At 39.0% G+C, this 20,581-nt stretch overlaps 1 protein-coding gene across 1 annotated transcript in view; it reads left to right on the top strand.

The window, feature by feature from the left end:
- Positions 1-19,241, top strand: part of SH3GL2 (SH3 domain containing GRB2 like 2, endophilin A1) — an 89,172-nt gene extending 69,931 nt beyond the window's left edge. Inside the window, exons 3-9 of the mRNA XM_054281633.1 lie at positions 1,894-1,966; positions 6,948-7,091; positions 8,987-9,120; positions 10,195-10,353; positions 11,767-11,870; positions 15,195-15,325; positions 17,750-19,241. Coding sequence (XP_054137608.1) covers positions 1,894-1,966; positions 6,948-7,091; positions 8,987-9,120; positions 10,195-10,353; positions 11,767-11,870; positions 15,195-15,325; positions 17,750-17,949 — 945 coding nt within the window. The 3' untranslated portion in view covers positions 17,950-19,241. The remainder of the gene's footprint in view (positions 1-1,893; positions 1,967-6,947; positions 7,092-8,986; positions 9,121-10,194; positions 10,354-11,766; positions 11,871-15,194; positions 15,326-17,749) is intronic.
- Positions 19,242-20,581: the final 1,340 nt, after the last annotated feature.

Raw genomic sequence — 20,581 nt, 5'->3', positions numbered from 1 at the left:
TTCAAGGCTCTAGGCATGGCCATGGCACGGGGGTATTCATTCACAGGTTCAGGGGTCCTGCTAGGCAGCCCCCACTGGCAATGTGCTTCAGGTACATGGGGAAGAACCCTCTAACAGGCTGTTTGGTGAGGCTGGCACTGATAGCACTGAGTGTCTCAGTGGAGGGGAAAAAAAAAGAAAAAAGTCCACAGCTGTGTGTGGCAGTTATAGTATTTCGCCTGAAAGGATCAGTAGGGGCAGCATTTTTTCAGGCTTCAGCTTTCAAAGGTACTATCATATCTTGTAATAAAAACTTGTGCTAGGAGATTTGTAACTTATGTATCTGATATGTAACTCTGATTAAGCGAAAAATAAGCTGTTTATCTGTACATTTGTATAATGATGTGGAGAAAAAATCTTGGATGGAAAATAAAGGGCATACACTTTGTACTTCTTACTAAGAAAGCACAGACCTGGTTTCTTCCTCTCAGCTTCTGTTTAAGTGGGTAACCAGTATAGGCATTCCTATCAGAAAATGTTAACAAGGGCTCAGAAAACTGGGATAACTTGGACATTGCAACAGCCAGGTGTGGGTCCCACATCATGCTTGTGGGCAGGATGGGTTGGCAGCCCCGGAGACAGGAGCACTGAAAGCTGTGGAAGTTATGGAGCAAATCCATCAGTTGCCCCCATGCTGCCCACCGGCCCTGTGTCCACTGCCAGCTTTTCTGCAGGTAGTGGACATGATCCTCTGCATGTCCCTGGCCTTCTGTTCCCTTGCCCCCACCACCCTCTGCAGCCTCCTGGCCATTTCTGAGTTCCCTGCCAGGCAGTTCAGCTATTTATTCACCTATGCCTGGCAGACCTCTCCTGCTTCTTGGTGTAAAGGATAGAGCAGGACCCGACAGATGGCAATGGCAACAGGAAACAGGAAGGACATGATGTCAGCACGATGCAACCAACCTATCTCAGGTGTTCTTTTTTAAAATAGGAACTTGCCATTATGATAAAGGAGTTCACTCTGTGGGACACAAGCTACCCTGCAGAGAAATGCAATGTGGCCTCATAAATACAGAGTGTAGGACATTATGGGGATCCCCCAATCTGCCAAAGCAGCATTTTTTCTCTGAGGTCTGATTCTGAGAGTAAGAATAGTTGTGTACTTTGCTACATTCCGTCTAGGATCTGGACAGGGGCTGCTTCCTAAGAAAGGAAGACTTCTTACTATAAAAGAATGTAGAAGAAAGTAATGCTATTCAGCTTTAAGTTTTTTAAAATTCTAAATATGAGAATCAGCCAGGGAGAAATAAATGGTCAGTGCATTCATGCTGATAGGTTTCTTGAAGCTGGGAACTGAGTGATATCTAGTCTTCCTTACCCCAGTTTTATCAGATGTTGCTCTGGAAGACGTATACAGCACATTTTATTGTTAGTGGTTGGTTTTGAGTGACTTCTGCTTTCCTCTCATTTTGCCAGTTTTTAGGGGATCAAAGATAGACAGCTCTCCAAAAAGCTGTCTGTGACTGTTCAAGAAATTTTCCCTATTGTGAATTGTTCCCATGGTGATATAAAGAATTAGCCCTGTACAGTAATCAAATGCATCAAATGTATCAATAACTGTACAACATATCAAATTCTTAACCCATTCTGAGTTACTCTGTACTAATGGCCTTACTTGAGCATGGACCTGCTATAAACTGAAATGGTAGACTCATACTTTAGTAGTTTTCCAGGTATTACCACCTGGTTCCAGGTTCTGGTTCCAGGGCTGTTCTGGTACCAGGGCTGTTCTGAAGAACATAAAAATAAAATTATAAGAAGAGTTTAAAAAATCTATAAGAACAAAATGAGAGAAAAACTTCTTCCTTTCGTCTAACTTCCATTTTTCTTTTTGTTTAACCCTCTGTCCTCTAGAAAGTGGATGTTACCAGCAGGGCAGTTGTGGAAATAATGGCAAAGACAATAGAGTATCTTCAGCCAAATCCAGGTAACCTAATTTCACAATTTTACAGTTTTGCACCACTTCTTGAAAACACTTTTTTTTACCGGTATAAAGTCTGACAGATCTCATCCCCACTGGTGCAATTAAGGTTGACACAAAATGGGTGAAGTTACGGTGAAGTAAACAACGGAGATGAGTACAAGCCTCTATGTTAGGAGAGAATGGAGACTGGCTTTGGAAGGCTTTGTTTCCCTCCTGAGCCTTCTTGCTCTAGGTGAGTGGGCAGCACATGCCCATGAACCAGGTGTGCTGGCTTGTAGGAGCCAGCGTGTCAGCACTGTGAGTGTGGGGCCTGCCCCGAAGCTGGTGATGACTGTGGCTGCCCAGGGCAGCAGGGCAGGGGCAGCTGGGGCAGCTGCAGCCCTGGCATCGGCACAGCTCTGTGCAGGGGCAGCTGCAGCCCTGGCATCGGCACAGCTCTATGCATGGGGCAGCTGCAGCCCTGGCATTGACACAGATCTGTGCAGGGGCAGCTGCAGCCCTGGCATCGGCACAGCTCTGTGCAGGGGCAGCTGCAGCCCTGGCATCGGCACAGCTCTGTGCATGGGGCAGCTGCAGCCCTGGCATTGACACAGATCTGTGTAGGGACAGCTGCAGCCCTGGCATCGGCACAGCTCTGTGCATGGGGCAGCTGCAGCCCTGACATTGACACAGATCTGTGCATGGGGCAGCTGCAGCCCTGGCATCGGCACAGCTCTGTGCATGGGGCAGCTGCAGCCCTGGCATTGACACAGATCTGTGCAGGGGCAGCTGCAGCCCTGGCATCGGCACAGCTCTGTGCATGGGGCAGCTGCAGCCCTGGCATTGACACAGATCTGTGCAGGGGCAGCTGCAGCCCTGGCATCGGCACAGCTCTGTGCATGGGGCAGCTGCAGCCCTGGCATTGACACAGATCTGTGCAGGGGCAGCTGCAGCCCTGGCATCGGCACAGCTCTGTGCATGGGGCAGCTGCAGCCCTGACATTGACACAGATCTGTGTAGGGACAGCTGCAGCCCTGGCATCGGCACAGCTCTATGCATGGGGCAGCTGCAGCCCTGACATTGACACAGATCTGTGTAGGGACAGCTGCAGCCCTGGCATCGGCACAGCTCTGTGCATGGGGCAGCTGCAGCCCTGGCATTGACACAGATCTGTGCAGGGGCAGCTGCAGCCCTGGCATCGGCACAGCTCTGTGCATGGGGCAGCTGCAGCCCTGGCATTGACACAGATCTGTGTAGGGACAGCTGCAGCCCTGGCATCGGCACAGCTCTGTGCATGGGGCAGCTGCAGCCCTGGCATTGACACAGATCTGTGCATGGGGCAGCTGCAGCCCTGGCATCGGCACAGCGCACACCTGGGGATCAGGGGAGGCAGGGTGGGAACCCTTTCCTTTCTGCAGGAGGCAGCCCTTGCCTTTACCTTCCCAGTCATTTGCCATGTGAAGGAAAAAGAGCGGGCAGTCCTTGCAGACCATAGAAAAGCAAAGTTCCAAAGCAACTTTCTTGATGGCACAAGAAGAGGTACCACTTTTCCTCTGGTCCTCTGGCAATTCCTATCCTTGTTACAGAAAAGGGATGGTGCAAAATAGCTGTTGATGTCATACTGGAGGAAAGGACAGAAAATCAAGTGTTACCAGACATGTCTAATTTGAACCCTCAAAATAGAAACCAATGAGTCTTTTCCATAGGGAGATGAAAGATCAGGTTCAATTGGGGTGATGCAGAACTACGTGTTCCTCTTTTGCCAGGGGTTTCTTACAGGAAGGGGTGATCTGGACCTGCAATAAACAAGGAAACAATTATATTGAATATTACAGATATTTCTGTAGTGATCTAGGAACAAAAGTGTTTTAATACTAGTGTAAGTCAATGCCAGCATCACTGTTAATGTCAATGGAGTTAGCCTGTGATAAATCACAGAATATGCAGAGTGGGAAAGGACCCTCAAGGAATATGCCTGAGAGTGTTGTACAAACACTTCCCAAACTCTGTCAGGCTGGTTCTGGGACCACTTCCCTGAAGGTAAAATTAGGTCTTCTGTCTACCCTAAGTATCTCAGAGTTTCATGGAACTACAGAAAAAATTCACACATTTACACTGAGAAATTTTATTCCTAGTAGCTAGAAATAAATTTGAACTACTGTGAAACGTTTCAGTTCCAGTGTGGTATGCTGAAGGGCTATTGCTGCTACAGATTAATTGGTGATTTTTTTATGTTTGGCCACAGAAGAGAAGATATAATTTTGATAATGCTGACAGTGGATTGAAAAAAAAAAAAGGAGGAATGGAATTTACAAGTTCAAGAAATTCTAGGTAGAAAATAATGATGACTAGAACAGTTTCTATGTCAGCAGATGAAATTCTGTTTATGACTTGAGTCCACAGCTTCATTACTCATTGTAATGTACTCTGCAGGAAAAGCAACAGGATTGGCAAACATTATGGGGATAGTGATAAAATGGTTAACTGCTGTCAAATTGCTGTTAAGCAACACTGTGTAGACTGAATAATAAGCTTTGGCTGTTTAGTGCTTCTCTGACTGCCTTCTTGACACATCTGAGTGGTTATGGTTGCTGTGAATTGTGAAACAGGCACACAATAAAAGCTGAGAGCAAAATTTCTGCAGGTAGCTATGAGTGTGATTTCAGGCACTTCAGGCAGTTTTAAATTTGCAGTGATGAATGAATGAATAGTTTCCATAGTCTAGCTGCATATCCCTTTGTCTTCTTGTGGCACATGCAAGTAGAATCAAAAAATTAACATTGTAAAAGGCGGGGGAAGATTCACTTTCATCCCTATATAATGAGATAATTTTGTTCATTCCACAGGTAAGAGGAAAGGAGAACTAAACCTTTTCAGCACTCACTTGGTCTTAGATTGTTTTATGTCAGTTGCAAAAGGGCTCCCTATAATGAGAAGAATTGTAACTTATTTTTTCAATAAAATAAATTTTTTTCTCTTTTAAATCCTCCCTACAACTGTATTACCTTTTACATGGGTCATGCCATTTTCTAGTATTTCCCATTTGCTTGCCCATTTTCATAAAAATTAGGAATATTACATTGGGAAAAGGGAGGGAATTTAATTTAAAAAATAAAAAAAAGACAACAAAACAAGCCACAAATAGGAAAAAAACCTCCTTTAACAGCAATATTTTAAAGAAAATTAAAAGTTTGCCTGGGTTTGGAAGCAAGAAGAGGAGTTGAGTTGTAGAATACATTCCTTGATAAATAACATGTACCTGGAAAACACTTGGATAACATAGTACTGTGATACTACAGATCAGCTGGTCTGTGGTGTTTTGAAACATCAATTAAAGAAGTATGCATCATTGTCTAACTTTTGCTTTCTACTCTTACCTTGCTGTCCAAAATATAGCCACTTCATTTTTTCATATTCCTTCTTATATTTCTTTCTTTAATTTATGAAAATACTCCATTTGCTCGTGATTTAATTCAGCTTGCTGCCTCCATTCTTCTGACTGATTTTGTTTGTGCCTTTTTTTCTTTTGTGCTTCTGTATTTTCTTATTGCCACCATCATTTCAATGACATTTAACTTCATTAAAATGCAGTTTCTTATATTGAACAGTCAGCAAGTCTGCTGACGGTAGTTCTGTAGTGCGTAGAAACAGAAGGCATGAAGAAATTCAGATGTTGAAAAACATAATCTGATGGCACACAAGGGTAGTGGGAAAACTAAAAAAACCATAATTACTAAATGTTAAAAATACGTTGCCCTTTCATACCTGGTTTTCAGGGAAAATAAGTACTGTAAGACTTGCCTGAGTTTCCTTTGTGTGTTTCCATGTCTGTATCTGTGTGAACAGATACAAAGGCTGAAAAGTGAAACATACTCCGCAACCAGATCTCTCTTTTGAAATCCACTTTTAGCAATAAATATATGAAAAACATTTGTTGACTCCAGTCTGCTAATATTTCATTTTGCTGAAGTGACTTGTGCAAGGCTGAGTTTTGACTAATGAAATCGGCACAGAACAGTGTGAACTAATAATGTTTTGTTGACAGGAAAACTAATTTTAAGAGCACCTTACAAAGTCAAGTGTTTGCAAGGGGGAAGGTAGAATGGTAGAATTCATAGCTGCCCTCCAGTAGCACACATAGTAATGTAGATTAGGAACATGCTCTGAGTCTGCATTGCTGGCAGTAGGATTTAGCTGGACAAATTTGAAGTCTAGTGGCATTAACCAATTCACTCTCTTCAGGCCATTCACATGCAAAAATTCACTAGAGCACAGCAGCAAACAAATTAATTCTTTTATATTTGCTGTCTTTGTTTCCATCAATTACAATATTTGTGTTGTGTCATTTAATATTTGTTCTTCAGGTGTGTGTCTGAAATAAAATGCAAGATGAAGTACAGCTGAAAACCGTATTGAAGTAGGAATTTCCCTAAATGCCCATAAAAAGCAAAAAGTGTTGGAAAGGTTGCTGCATATAATGTTTGGAGATATAGGCTTTCCTTAATGTTCACAACAAAAAAATTTTCAAACATTTAAAAAATGGGGGGTACCACAGTTTAATCTTCAGTGTAACTAGTCTGGACTTTTCCTTGAGGGGTAAGGCTGGCTCAATCTGGTATCCATCTGGTACCTAGGGATTTTAAGATTAAGATTAATCTGGAGATATTGTAAAGATTTTCTTCTCTGTTACAGGTCAAACATGCTATTTTGGGAGTGTTCCTGGGCTTTCTTCTGTCCAAGTCATTTCAAGGGAAGCTTTGTCTTAGAAGTTCAGGGCAGAGACTCCTCTCTAATCTGCCAGAAAAATAAAAACATTATTGACCAACAATATTTCATTCCTTTGCTCTAAAAATAATTTATGAAAAACAGGGCTTAGTCCTGAACTTACATAGTATCTTTAAAATAGGTTTTAAGTTGCTCAGATAAACTTAAACACAAGAATGGATTTATGCCTGTGTAGGTAAATGATTGCATGCTTGTAACCTCTGTCTCTTGCCTTCTTCAGCTTCCAGAGCTAAACTCAGCATGATCAACACTATGTCAAAAATTCGAGGCCAGGAAAAGGGACCGGGCTATCCTCAGGCAGAAGCCTTGCTGGCAGATGCAATGCTGAAGTTTGGCCGAGAACTTGGTGAAGAATGCAACTTTGGTAACTTGTTTACTTCCCTTTCCATTATAATGCAATAAAAACGGTAGGAAAATTTCATACAGCTTTCATTATTAAAGGGCTGCACTCTTATAGAGGAAAAACATCTGCAAGAAGCATTTGAGTTCTGCTTTTCTGCAAGAAGCCTTAGAATTCTGCTTCATCCAGCTTTTCCTTTAAGGTTGTTCTAGGCCTGCTTTGAGTATCTTTTGCGGATTTCGACTAGAGAAACTTTTTGTATAAATGGAAGTCAAATTGTTTCCATTTTGACCCATAGAGTTTAGCTCTCTGTCATAAATTGTGATACTTACTGTGGCTGTGTTGGATTCAAATATGTACATGTACAGAAATTCTATTGTTGTCTATGCATATATAGAACAAAGTGCTTTTGTTCTCAGAATCATTAAAACAACTGTTACTGTCATCATTGCAGGCAAGGAATAAAAACGAATAGATTTTTAATACGCTTTGGCCTTTTTTTCTGACCAAATTCCACATTTTAAGGCACTACTGAACACTCCTGTCTTATCTGTTTACTGCTTCTCCCTCCAATGAGTTTCCAGCTGTCTGGGTTACAGATGTTAAATTGACTCTTAAAACCATGTTCTGCAGTAGATTCTGATTATAAAAAGATGACATTACAACAGCATACTTTGTCTTTCTGTCTTGTTTGTGTGGACTTCTCTGTGGCCATTTTTCCATGACAACACACAGGACCTTCAAACAGGACTGTGGAAATCCTCTTCTCTATTTGAACCTTCATAAAATTGTTTTCCTGACATAAAGACATACAGAATGGAAAAAGTATTTTCTTATTTGTTTTGTGTAATTCACTAGTAAGCTTGACAGATGCAGTTTGATTTGTGCTAAATACTACTGGTTTTTTTTAAATTGGTTGGCTCTCATTTATTAAATTTCAAACAATTTTTAAAAGGAAAATGAAGAACTAATATAATTTACTTCCTGAAACTTGATTTATATTCTGTGACAACTGCATTATCATGCAGCAGAATACATACAACAATTATTTTCACATTCCTAACTAATAGCAGCTATTATGACTATTTGTCATTCTTTGTCCCCATCTGGAAGGCTCTCTCATTTTGCAGTGCATTGCTGGCATCTGCTGCTTGGGAAACAAAGCTTCTGATTTCTCACATATTTTGGTTTTCAGACCTGTCATATTCTTTGAAAGTGGTTTTATTTTTTTCTCCCTAACCTATACCTCAAACCAGGAGGTATGTTTGAGCTTCTTGTTTTTCTTTTTATGGAGCAGAAGTAAAACAGAGTGGTAGTTTTTGTGGCCCTCAAGTTAGTGTTGGAGGAAATGTCAAAAGGCAGTTAGAGTTACTGAAGTTTATGATCTTCATACACCTACACTTGAGTGGTCTGTGTAGCAGACCTCTCAAGTGTAGTAGTACTATGAAGTCTATAGTCTCATCAAAAAACCTTTCAATAAAAGAAAATTGGTGAAATTTTAAAGAATTCTTACATTTGATACTGTCACCAGTTTTACTGATAGAAATGGGGAGACCTAGACTCGAATTAAACTATTTTTAATGCAGTGTGGTGATGATACCACCAAATAAATGCAATTCTGTTCTAGCATATTTATTTCAACAGAGTGGGGAATGAACGGACAGTAAGAGATGTGGAGGAACCTGTCTTGGCACATCATAGAACCTCAAATTCAGCTGTATTATAAGGTGTGAACTCTGGTGGCTGCAGGAGTGTAAAATCTATGTTGCTCTTTCAGGCAGTGCATCATCCTCTGTGTCTTTCCTAAATTTGAGACCGAAAATGAAATACTAACTGTAATTGCCATGAAGTTTCCATGACTCAGTTTCATTCTACGATGATTTGAAATGAACTTATTTTGACTGAATCTTTTATTTCAGGACCAGCACTTGTTGATGTGGGAGAAGCTATGAAGGAGCTTTCTGAAGTCAAGGACTCTTTAGACATGGAAGTGAAGCAAAACTTTATTGATCCACTTCAAAATCTCCATGATAAAGATCTGAGAGAAATACAGGTATTGCCCTCAATGCAGCATTTTAATAATGCCAAGTGTGTGGACTGTCTATATGTTTAGAATTTTTGTTAGTTGTGTAGTTTAAAATGGGGCATTCAGGTTTGAAAATGACCTGATTTTTGTCTCTTTTGGCTTGAATTTTGCTTTCAATTCTGTATCTCTTGATGATGCATTAGAAAGGGAAAGATAAAAATTTGAACATTTTTTAGTGGCAAGATTTTCAGTCTTATGCAGGCAAGAGCACAGTACTCTAATCTTGCCATTTGAAAGCTCATTTCACAAAATAGATGTACTGATGTTCACATGCCATTTTCTAGTGTATGGCAAATGTTTATGTGCATGTAGCTGCTCTTCTCAGCTCAGTAAGGCTTTCATATTGTTAAATGTATGTGGATGAAAGATATCTTGGACTGTTTGATATCATTTAGAAAATGAGTAGTTATAAATATTATAGTGCATGATAAATTGATTCTTCTGAGAGAAGTTAAACACCTCAAGTAATCATGGTCATGCTGGTAGCATTAACTTCTGGCCAGTTGAACGTGGTAGCTGCTAAACAGAAGAACATGAACATTACCTCAGATAACAGTCTAGGAAATCTTCAGTATAAGATAGCATTAAGATAATGTAGTGATCTAGTAGAAATGATAAAAATAAATCCTGTGTTGATTTGTTTATGAATGCTGTTACACATACAAAACTGTAATAAGTTGGGCTTTTACAAGTAGTGTCTCCTGAACATCTAGTGAAAAAACAGTGTACAGGTAATTCTCATCAGAGTTAAAAAGCAAGAAACTTATATATCTTTTATGGAGATGGCAATTGAAGTTGTCATTCTGTGTTGCCTTTTATTAGTCTTGGTCTGTCATTTAGGTTGCTGCTTCTTAAATGATAGGTAAACCCACGTATTTCATTGTTCTGTATTTCTCTCCTCCGGGAAGGGTTTAGTACACAACAAACAACATATGTTTCCAAGTGTGCATGGACTACCTGCTTACAATGCAGTATCAGGAAAGTGCATCATGGGGAAGGTCCTTTATTGTCTTCTCGCATTTGTGTTTTTTGGTTTTTTAGCATCACCTGAAGAAAATGGAGGGTCGACGCCTGGATTTTGATTACAAGAAAAAAAGACAGGGCAAGCTCCCTGATGAAGAACTTCGTCAAGCTCTGGAGAAATTTGATGAATCAAAAGAAATTGCTGAGTCAAGCATGTTTAACCTTCTGGAGATGGATGTGAGATAACCCTTGCTAATCTTTGACCAGAGTCTTAGAAAGATAGTGGAGGCACTTTTCTCCTTGTTGGACACAGGGAAAGGCTCAGAACCTATAGTAATAGTCAGCATGTTTTTGTAGAAACAATTTTTTAGCTATTCTATAGATAACTGAGCTAGAGCATGTGAGTCCTCTGTAGCATCGTTGTGCTTTCTAAATGCAAAGCATTACTTACAAAACAGAAGTGTCTTTCCTCTTAGAATTATGTAAATATAACTATTTATGTTTACTTGTGATTATAGGGTTGGGACCAAGGCTTTTGCTCAAGTGTGTGGGCTGATGAGAGGACTGTAAAGATCAGAAATTATGAACTCATAACCCTATGGTCTCTGCTGTAATCAGATGCAATAGTGAATAGAAAACCCAAAGTCACTGTAACTGTTCATATCTGACTCTGCAGAATATGTTTTACTTATATATCGGTTAAGATTGAGCATTTTCTAGGTTTATCTAATGTTCTATTTATAATTAATGTTGAAATTGTTAAATTTAGCAAGAAAAAACATCTCTATAACATGTCACCTGGGGTCTGTCTTACAGAATATGTAGTAAAAGGAAATTAATTTTAAGTATTTCTGTTGATATGAATTATTTGATTTATTTTAAGTTCACACCTATTCTAACTCCTCATTTTGTTACCAGATTGCTGTAGAGAAGCTATAACAAACATGAAAATATTTGCATCTAGAATAAAATATAATAGGAATTAAATATAACTACACTGAAAGGAAGGAAATATAACTTGCTTGTAGTTTTAATCTTTGTAGTAACGTCCATACCCATGTGTGCAAAGAGTGCTGACAAACATTCCCATTACCTTTGTGGCGTTGTGCACTATGAAAACCACAAGCAATTGCACTGCCCACAAAGTGGGGATCTGGGTGTGTTTTCCCTTATGAAGTGGAATGCTGTCTGCCCTCAGTGCAATTATTCTGCATCCCAGAGTCTGCAGTAACTCTCTGTTTTGGTCTGCTTCACAGGTCAGAATACAATAGAAGCATGACCACTGTCCCTGTGGTTCTGTGCCCTTCAAAGGCAGGGAGGGAGAAGGTGTATTATACTCCCATTACAGTCTCATTTTTACTTTCATATTGTTTGCTGACTGTGGTAGGTCTGTAGGCTGCTGTTCATGCAAGTCAGCCATGGAGAGATGATCAGCGGAGAAGAGTTGCAGTTACCATTTCAGATCAGGTCATAATCAGATGTGGTAATGAATAAAGACTAATATGTAAATATTTACTGCTAACTGCAAAGATGAATCAAGGTTTTAGAGAGATGAGTTGAACTACCTTTGCAGTGGACAGTGTCTTTATTCTCTATTGCCTGAGCTTTTAGTATTCACCTAAGATCTGATGTTTCAATGTCAATCCTCAGATTGAACAAGTGAGCCAGCTTTCCGCTCTCGTGCAAGCCCAGCTGGAGTACCACAAGCAGGCCACACAGATCCTACAGCGAGTTACTTCTAAACTGGAAGATAGGTAATGCACTTTTTGTACGTTTCTTGAATAGTTTGTTTGTTTTACAGAGGTAGAAAACCTATGACTAGAATGCAATGCTGTTATCCTTCTCAGTTGGTACTTGCTCTTTAATGAAATCAATGACCATTTCATTAGATGATTGCAAGCTGATATTGGAGATGCATCTACTTCTAAGTATGAGTTCAGGAAAGCACTTCAGCTCAGTAAAGCTATCAAACGTGAGTTAACTGAAAGTGTTTATAAATATTGAACTCAATGACACTCACAACTTCGGATTCTTTACTGTTTGTGCATGTATTCGCAAAGTGTGCTGGTTCTGAAGGAAGATGTTAAAAATTGGTTTTGCAGAAGAGTATCTTGTTGCGTTCTTATCTACCTGAAGGTCTTCCTGAGCCAGTAGTGAGACCCTCATTATTAACAACTTTATTAAATATTCCTCCTATCATCAGATCAAACTTGATACAGGACTTGAGCAATCTCTTCCATCCCCATTTGTATAACTGCATATGCTATCAGAATTCCTACAACATCTTTTTTTAAGAGTCTCATCATTTTTACTTTAGAATTTTTGTTTCCATCAAAACAAATTTATTAGCTTCTCACACACACATCCTTCTTAAAAGAAATTTAACATTCAGGGAAGGTTTCTCTACTAATATGCTTCTGGCAGACTCCTAGAAAAAGCTGGATGTAATTCCCAAGAGGAGATAATGTTCACGTACTCTGCAAAGGCAGCTGTTTTCTGATGTCATTAGTATAGATCAAGTTGCTAATACTGCCAAGTCTGTCAGTATTAATTTTCTCAGAACATGCATCCTGAAAACCTTGTTCACTTCTGAGTCTTAGAGTATTTGTGACTAGGAGCAGCACTTGTTTTGGTGGGTAGGCTGTCATGCTGACTGTTCATGGATACAGTTTGCAGTGCTGTCTAAACAGCTAACAGAACAATTTTTAGCACTTGCAAAAGAGAACTGCAATTCACTTTCTTTATGGAAGCATTAAAAATTCCTCAGGGACAGGTGTTTTATCTGGTAGTCCATACATTTTGCCATTAACTGAATGTAACTGTATTGTAGACATGTCATATATGTCTACAATAGATTTCTCTTCCTGTACCAATTCAGGCGATCCTTTGCCATTTTTAAATTTCTGCTAACTGGTCAGTACTAAGTTTCAGCTGTGAATGATTTTATCTTTGCGAGGACCTCTCATCAGAATGTTATGGTAATTCAGTTGAACTAAACATTTTGCATCCCTAATTGTAAAGAGGCTGCTGGCTAAATCATACTTTGTCCACACCTCTGGACACAAATTGAGCACTGTGATGTGTTACTATCCAAACTACTAGTCTTTCCCTGCTGGTGATAGGCAGGTAGCAACTTATGCATAACCCCTGGAGTTTGGTTGTGGGTTTTTGTTTTGTTATGTTTTGTTTTGACTATACAGGCCAGAAAATAAATCATTATTCATCAATTCAATAAATTCATTATTCATCACATTCAATAAATCATTAACAAGCAAATTTGTTACTGTTCACTGTCAGTGATGTCTACAGCATACACTGCCCATTTTCTAAGTACTCTTTGAAAGAGTGAATGGAACCTGTTTATGCTGGCTCCTGGCATGGGCAATGTCTTATAAATACCAGGACTGTCCTGTGCAAAATATTCACAAAAGAATGTTTTAAAAGTATGAGATAGACTGCAAAAACTGTGAAAAATTTAAAAATGCACTTATCTTCTATTTTTTCTTGGCCGTTTAGATTAGACTTCAAGATTTCCTTCAGGAAGTACAAGTGAAAGAATTTCATTTCTTTTCTACACATTAGTAGGAAGGCATAAATGTCCCTAAAATGGCCATGATTCCAGGAACTGGGAAATATTAGGAGCCTGGCAAACATCGGGAAATTTTCAGTAAAATTAATAAAAACTAGAAGGTCAGCAAAGACTATTTAAAACTCTCTTTTTCACCAAGTGTAGTGAGGATGCATTTTTCCCAACACAGTATCATGACAGAGCAGCTGGGAAGCAGGAATGGTCTCCTTGGAGGTATTTATTTTCTCAAGAAACATGGCTCATGCTGAGCTTTTGGGTAATTTTTAGCAAATCACTAGAACTGTCACCTTATAGTTCATCATCTGAAAAAAATGGTGTTTCATGAAAGCATTAAGTGTAACTGAACTAGTTTAAGTATTTCTTTAAAATTTTACTGTCATGAATTTTGCTAATGAGTGAAACAAAACAAAGGCTTTTTATTTATTTTGACCACTTCAATTGTTTAAGTGGTGTTTTTTTTTTGTTTGTTTGTTTGTTTTGGGGGGGGTGGTTTTTTTGTTTGTTTGGTTTTTTGTTTGTTTTTTTGTGGTGGTTTTTTGGTTGGTTTGGTTGTTTTTTTTTTTTTGCTTATGGGTTTGGTTTTTTAATGTGAAAGAAAAGCACTCTCTAGGAACTGACTAACATTGGTATTTTGGATGGTGAGGAAAACTTTGTTATAGGGATCAAAAGTCAGTAAGTTAGATGAAGATCTTTGCAATAGATAAATCAAAATGTGCTACCAGCAGCAAATCTAGGGCAGATATAAAAAATGTTAGAAAAATCAACTTGTCTTGTAAGTACTTATGAAGTGCTGTTTCATATGTGGAATTAGAAATACATGTGGTAGTTATTCTGCATAAGCTGCTCTGATTCTGTTCATCCCTTCCCTGGATTTTACCCTGGAATCTATAAATAGACCCTCTCCTAGAAACTCTAGATTTCTCAATTAGAAGAAATAGTTGAAATTAATGATAAATAAATGGTTATTTTGAGAGCAGGGAAGAGTGGACTTTTGTCCCTTTGTGAAACAAGTATGCCAAACTGCAAATTAACCAAGTCTGCAGCTGAAGTCAGTACATTCCCACAGAGTCTTCTTACAAAATGACAAGAGTTGGCATCAATCAACTGAATAAATAATGCTTGCAATGATTAGAAACAAAAAGTTATGCTAAAAATGGGGACAGGGATGTTTGTCTAGCCCTTCTCTAAGCATTGATAGTCATGTAACAAGTTTTTCTTTGTTATGAGCGCTTTGTTTTTGTTAGGCAAGAGGAAGATAGACAAATTGCTAGGTTTCTAAAAGGAATGAAGAATTAACAACTTCACGGCACAGTCACATTTGCTGGTTTTGGTAATTTAAACTACTGTTATAAACAAAAAAACCCACTCCAAATGACTCAACTTGTTTACTACAGATGAGAATTTCAGCCTTGGAAATAAAGGTATTTGGTGCATCTCGTCTGCTAACAAGATATTAACTGTTGACATTTAACCTTGATTGTTTTGGCAGAATAAAAGAGGCATCATCTCAGCCCAGGCGAGAGTACCAGCCGAAACCCCGTATGAGCCTGGATTTCTCGACTGGTGACAATACACAGCACAATGGAGGGATATCCCATGCCACCACACCCAAACCATCAGGTAATGGCAGAGCTTTGTGTCCATGCAGAAGTTGCATGCTTTGTTCTGGAGATTAGTTTTTCCATGAGGGAAAATGAGAATGGGGATAGTATATAGAGGAGAGATGTTTGAACTGTTGTTTCTTTGGGAAGTATTCATATCCTCAGGCAGGAGAAAAGAGATTGATTATCTACTGCTTTAAATGTGTCTTTTGGTCAAAAATTTATTTTGTCCTAGAAGATTACCCTGAAATACAGATCTTTACAAAATAGGCATCTAGAAAACCAAAATAACAACTGAAAATTTTCCACAAAAATGCAGAAACCTAAAGCCAGCTGGACCTCCATAACCATATCCTGCTTTTTAAAATCAGGTATTACAACACAATGAACCTGAAAGTAAAAATAACTGAAAAGAAGAACTATGCTATATGAGCTATTTGCTTTGTCCAAGTAGGAGCAGCACAAGCAAGATTAACCATTAGTATGAGTGTACATAATTACTATCTTAAAGAATGGTTTATTTAATACCAGCCATACCACAGAAGTCTTATTATTTGTTTCTTACACAATAATGATCTGTTATCCCATGGTATGGTGAGGGCTGGCCTCTGTCCAGACCATGATTTTTGTTATTCCAGTTTACCTCAGTGACAATTGCTATCACATTCCACCTTGCAAGTGTAGGTGTTTTTCACTATATCTTTAGTCAGGATTTCCTTTCTTTCCATTACATCCTGATGAGAATGTTTGATTTTCTCCCACATATAGACAGGAAGAGTATCTCCATTTATCTCTGACAACCTGAAATAGTCTTACACAGCCTTGTGAACTCCTAACAATCTCCTCACTGTGCTAACAAGGAGAAGGATATAATAGAGATTCCTTGCGCATGAGTGTGGCTTGAGCCTTGCATGCTAAAGCTCTCCTCATTCCACCAGTAATTTTCTTCTTTACTCCTTTTTCATAGTCTCATGAACACTTGTCTGTGCTAAGCCAGAGCAGACTGATGTTCATGTATCTCTCCAGCATTTATATTTCCCTCTTCAGAGGGCAGTATTTAACAGTTTCTTCAGTAGGGCTTTTGTTTGGAAGTGTATACAGGTTTCAGAGGTACACCTTCTTTGAAAATTCTTGAATATATGTTTAGAGTGATTAATTAAAAGATTTTATTTGCTATTTCTTCTAAATTTCAGCTGGTAGCAATGAGGATACCAAACACACTTACTGTAAGGCTTGTTGATGAGAGCACAGTAGTCTTCATGACAAAGAAACCAAAATACACTCTGAGCATTATGTAAAGAAAAGAAAATAAGATTTCAGTATAGAATTTAATAAATTAATTCTGGTATTTGAAAAACTTGCTCTATTCAGATCCATAGAAATGGAAAATTTTTGGTATAAAATAACTAAAGCATGGGCCTTCTAACCAGAGTGAACATTCAAAACAAATATGCAGAATGTTTTAATCTGAAATTTACTAATCTTAAAGCCAGTATTCATGAAAAAGTAGAATATATATTCTTAGAACTATCATTATGGCGAAGTGGCATGTGTTGATTCATTTAGGCCGCTGAAAGTGCATGAACTTTTACTATGGAAATTCAGGTGGGGATATGATTTCTTACAATTTAGTGCTGCTAAATCTTAAGTATTTTGACCAATAACAATTTTGGATCTGGTAGGCTTGAAGCTATAGAGACTTCAGGGGGAGGGAAGAGGGAGTATATTTGTTAATTTCATATAACATGTGAAAGTCCAATCAAATTAATGACTTATAATAATATCCATTAGCTATCCTAAAGAGTTTATGGTTAGATGTTCCTGAATTAGCATATTAGAAAGCTCTCAATTTCAACCTTTTTCTGAATCTATCCTGATGGCCCTGCAATAAAGTGTTTTGTGGGAATGGAGAATAAAAATCTTTGGAAGTGTGATACTAAAATTAAGAAGATTAGCAGCAGTGGTATAGCTGTACCAGTGAAATTTCCAAATAAAGGGTAAACACACAGTTATATTTTCACGGTCATTTTAAGCTACCACTTACACTGCTTACCTGACGTAAACAGACAAAACATCTCTTTGCCAGTAAAGCTGGAAATATGTTAAAGCTTTTCCCTAATTTTTTGTGTTTTATTAACAAATAAAAATTGGATTCCAAATTGGTCATGGTTGTGCTTTCAGGTCTGGGCTTGACTATAGCTTGATTTTTTTGGGATTCTCAGTCTTCTACCAGGAGGCACTTAGAGTAACTGAAGGCTGTCAGAAGCTAATAGTTGTCTTCTAACAAAGAGTGGCAGTCCAAATATAGGTATTATCAAAGAACTGTCATCAGAATATTAGTGAGAACAGAAACAGCAAAATCTGTCATAGGTACAGTAGTAAAATGGGTACTCTTAAGTGTTGAGATTTTTAAGCCTGTTATTTCTGTGTTTCTTCTCCTTAGGTGCTCACATGGATCAGCCATGCTGCCGAGCTCTGTATGACTTCGAACCAGAGAATGAAGGGGAGCTGGGATTTAAAGAGGGTGATATTATTACCCTCACTAACCAGATTGATGAAAACTGGTACGAGGGCATGCTTCATGGCCAGTCAGGTTTCTTCCCCATCAATTATGTCGATATTCTAGTTCCATTACCCAATTAGGAATGCTGATCTACCACCTCTGACACAGATAGCTGTGTCAGTACCACTGCTTTCAAAATGCTGCTTCTTACACCTTACAAGTGCAAACTGCAGTGGTTAGAGTTACCGATTCCTAATGAGCATCTTTGGTTTACGTGTTGTCATACTATGTGGTGGTGATGCGTTGTATCTTCAGAGCCAGCATAGCGTGGATTAGTTTATTGACTGTGCTGGCCTGGTAGTAACCAGAGCCATTAGTGAGATGAAATGGGGAAGATGATGGCAAGCAAAGCAGGTAATTCATAGTGAAGTAGCAGGAAGTGAAGGTGGTGTTGGGAAGAAAATGCCTGTCACCACTGTATTACTTTTTCAGTCTTAGTTCTCTATAAAAAGAGGGAAAAGTTCTTGCCATTCCATCTTTCCCTTCCTAATGATACAGTTCACACAGGTCTAACATTGACTAACCAGAATTGTATCTTCCAACCAAACTGGCTGGCTGTTCCCATAGAGAGAGCATAAGTGTAGATCCTCTGGTTTCTCAGAAAGTGAACCACTGTACTGTGTGTCCTGCTGCTCTCTGCTAAGTTTTATATTCTTAATTATCGTTAAAAGGCCTATTTCCCTCCAGAGGTAAACTGTAAGCTATCAAATGGGGATTCCTGTAGTAGAAATGTTGGACCACAAACCACCTGAATTTGCCCTTCAGGAACTTTTAGCATGCTCACCAAAATGCCAGTAAATGGGCAAGATGGGGAATAAAACTGGCATTTATTTAATGTTTCTTGTCAAGTCTTGGCACAAAACCTTGCTGCTTAAGCACCAGATATCCTTTGCAAACTCATTCACTGAGGAATACAGTAACCAACCAAACACAACCCTCATTTCATTTGTTTCTGTCTGCCATGTGTTCTTTGAACATCATTTGTGCATACTCTCTCCTCAATGAGGACAAAATAAAACATGTTATTTTTCTGTTGAGCAATTGAAGACATGTGGCTGTATATATAAAAACATTTCCCATCTGTTTAGTTGGTTCTCCTGTGTTCCTCCTTCCTGCACTTGGTGTGTACAGTGCTGTGCCTAGCTTCTTGGCATTCTTTTGGTAACAGTTGCAGAAGTTCTGTTAGTTTAGTTATCCAGAGTTATATTTATCTAAATTGTACAGACTCTATCAGAGGTTTAATGTGCTGCTTCGAATGTGCCACTTCAGTACTGGATGATGTGAAATGAAGACAATTCCCTACTGCTTAATGTTTAAACTATATCATGGAAAGTATTGTTATTTCAAATAAATGCTGAGAGAATAACTAGAATGATGTTGTTGTGGATTATTGCTTTGTTGCTTTAAAATCTGCTTTGATAACTTCAGCTAACAAGAATTTTATTTTAGATGTATTTCTCATTTCCTGCAAATGTGAAAAATCTTTCCTTTTTTTGGCATTATCATTTTACTTCAGTCAAATAAATCTCATACAGATAATGGCCTTTATAAGCAGGATGAACTTAACAGTGACCACATTAAATTAGTCTCCTAATGACTAGCATGCAGTCTTGTAGATACAAGTTATTGCTTATTTTGCCTGGCACCCACAATGCTAATGAAGCTTAAAGAACTTGGTAACTTATAATTTATTTATGGTTTAAGTAAAAACAGAGGTATTGTTACAAGCAAGGCAAACTTGACTTGGAGAAAACTAATTTAAACCAATTCTTTTGTGCAGCGAGAACAAAAAGACTCACTTTTGCTAGCCCAGTTCCCAAGTTCAGACTCCCTCCTGACTCTCCCCACCAGCTGCTCACTGGCATGGGTACTTGTAGGTGTACAGAATGTCCACAAAAGCTCCACTCTGCTGCTTCTCCCTCCTCATTTTTTCCCCCTTCTCGGTGGTGAGTCAAGGACATTGTGAATATCTGCTAGCGTTTCATGGACTGTCTGCACCTCATTGTTCTTCAGCCTTGGTCTCCCTCTGCTAAGAGTGTTTCTCACTCTTGTTTTCCCCCTCTTCTGCACTCTGCCATACAATCACGTCCCAGTGCATGTGGACAGAGACTGACAGAGTAGCAGTCTTTCAGATGTGGCACCTCATTCAAGGCTCAGTTCAAGGCCAGGCTGGATGGAGGTCTGAGCAAAAACATGTAATTGAAGATGCACATTGCAGGGGCCTTGGGCCAGGTGACATTTTACAGTCCCTTCCAACCCAAACTACTAAAAAATATCGATACAGATAAAATTCCTCTAACTTTTTGTTACAGTTCAGTCCTAAATCCTATGGCTGGCCTCTAAGGAAGTTTCTGCCAGTGATTGGAAGAAATCTGTTTCAAACTCTATGGGCGTGAAACTTTTTTACCATTAATTGCATTAATGGTGCCATACTGCAGTTACTGTTAGTTAATATTACTATAAACAGTTACAGAATTAATAACTATGTTAGTTACCAAGGCCTAGCAGTCACAAGTACTGCACTGGCATACCTCTGTTTTGACAGATTAAAATTCAGTAGCATTTCTGGAGAGTGTGCAACCACAGGGCAACAACCTGAGAGATAAATTTACATGATTTAGAGCGAAAGGGTGGTTGGTGTGCAGTGCTGCCCCACCTGGCTGAGGGGCCCTGGTTTTTTAGGTGTAGGGAATGGTAATGTCTTTCAAAAAA

This window comes from Melozone crissalis, unplaced genomic scaffold (genome assembly GCF_028551555.1).
Source record: "Melozone crissalis strain CALT ecotype California unplaced genomic scaffold, PUWL_Pcris_2 ptg000005l_1, whole genome shotgun sequence".
Classification (NCBI taxonomy): domain Eukaryota; kingdom Metazoa; phylum Chordata; class Aves; order Passeriformes; family Passerellidae; genus Melozone; species Melozone crissalis.
The sequence above is the reverse complement of the archived record's forward strand: the minus strand, read 5'-3'. Positions and strand labels throughout refer to the sequence as shown.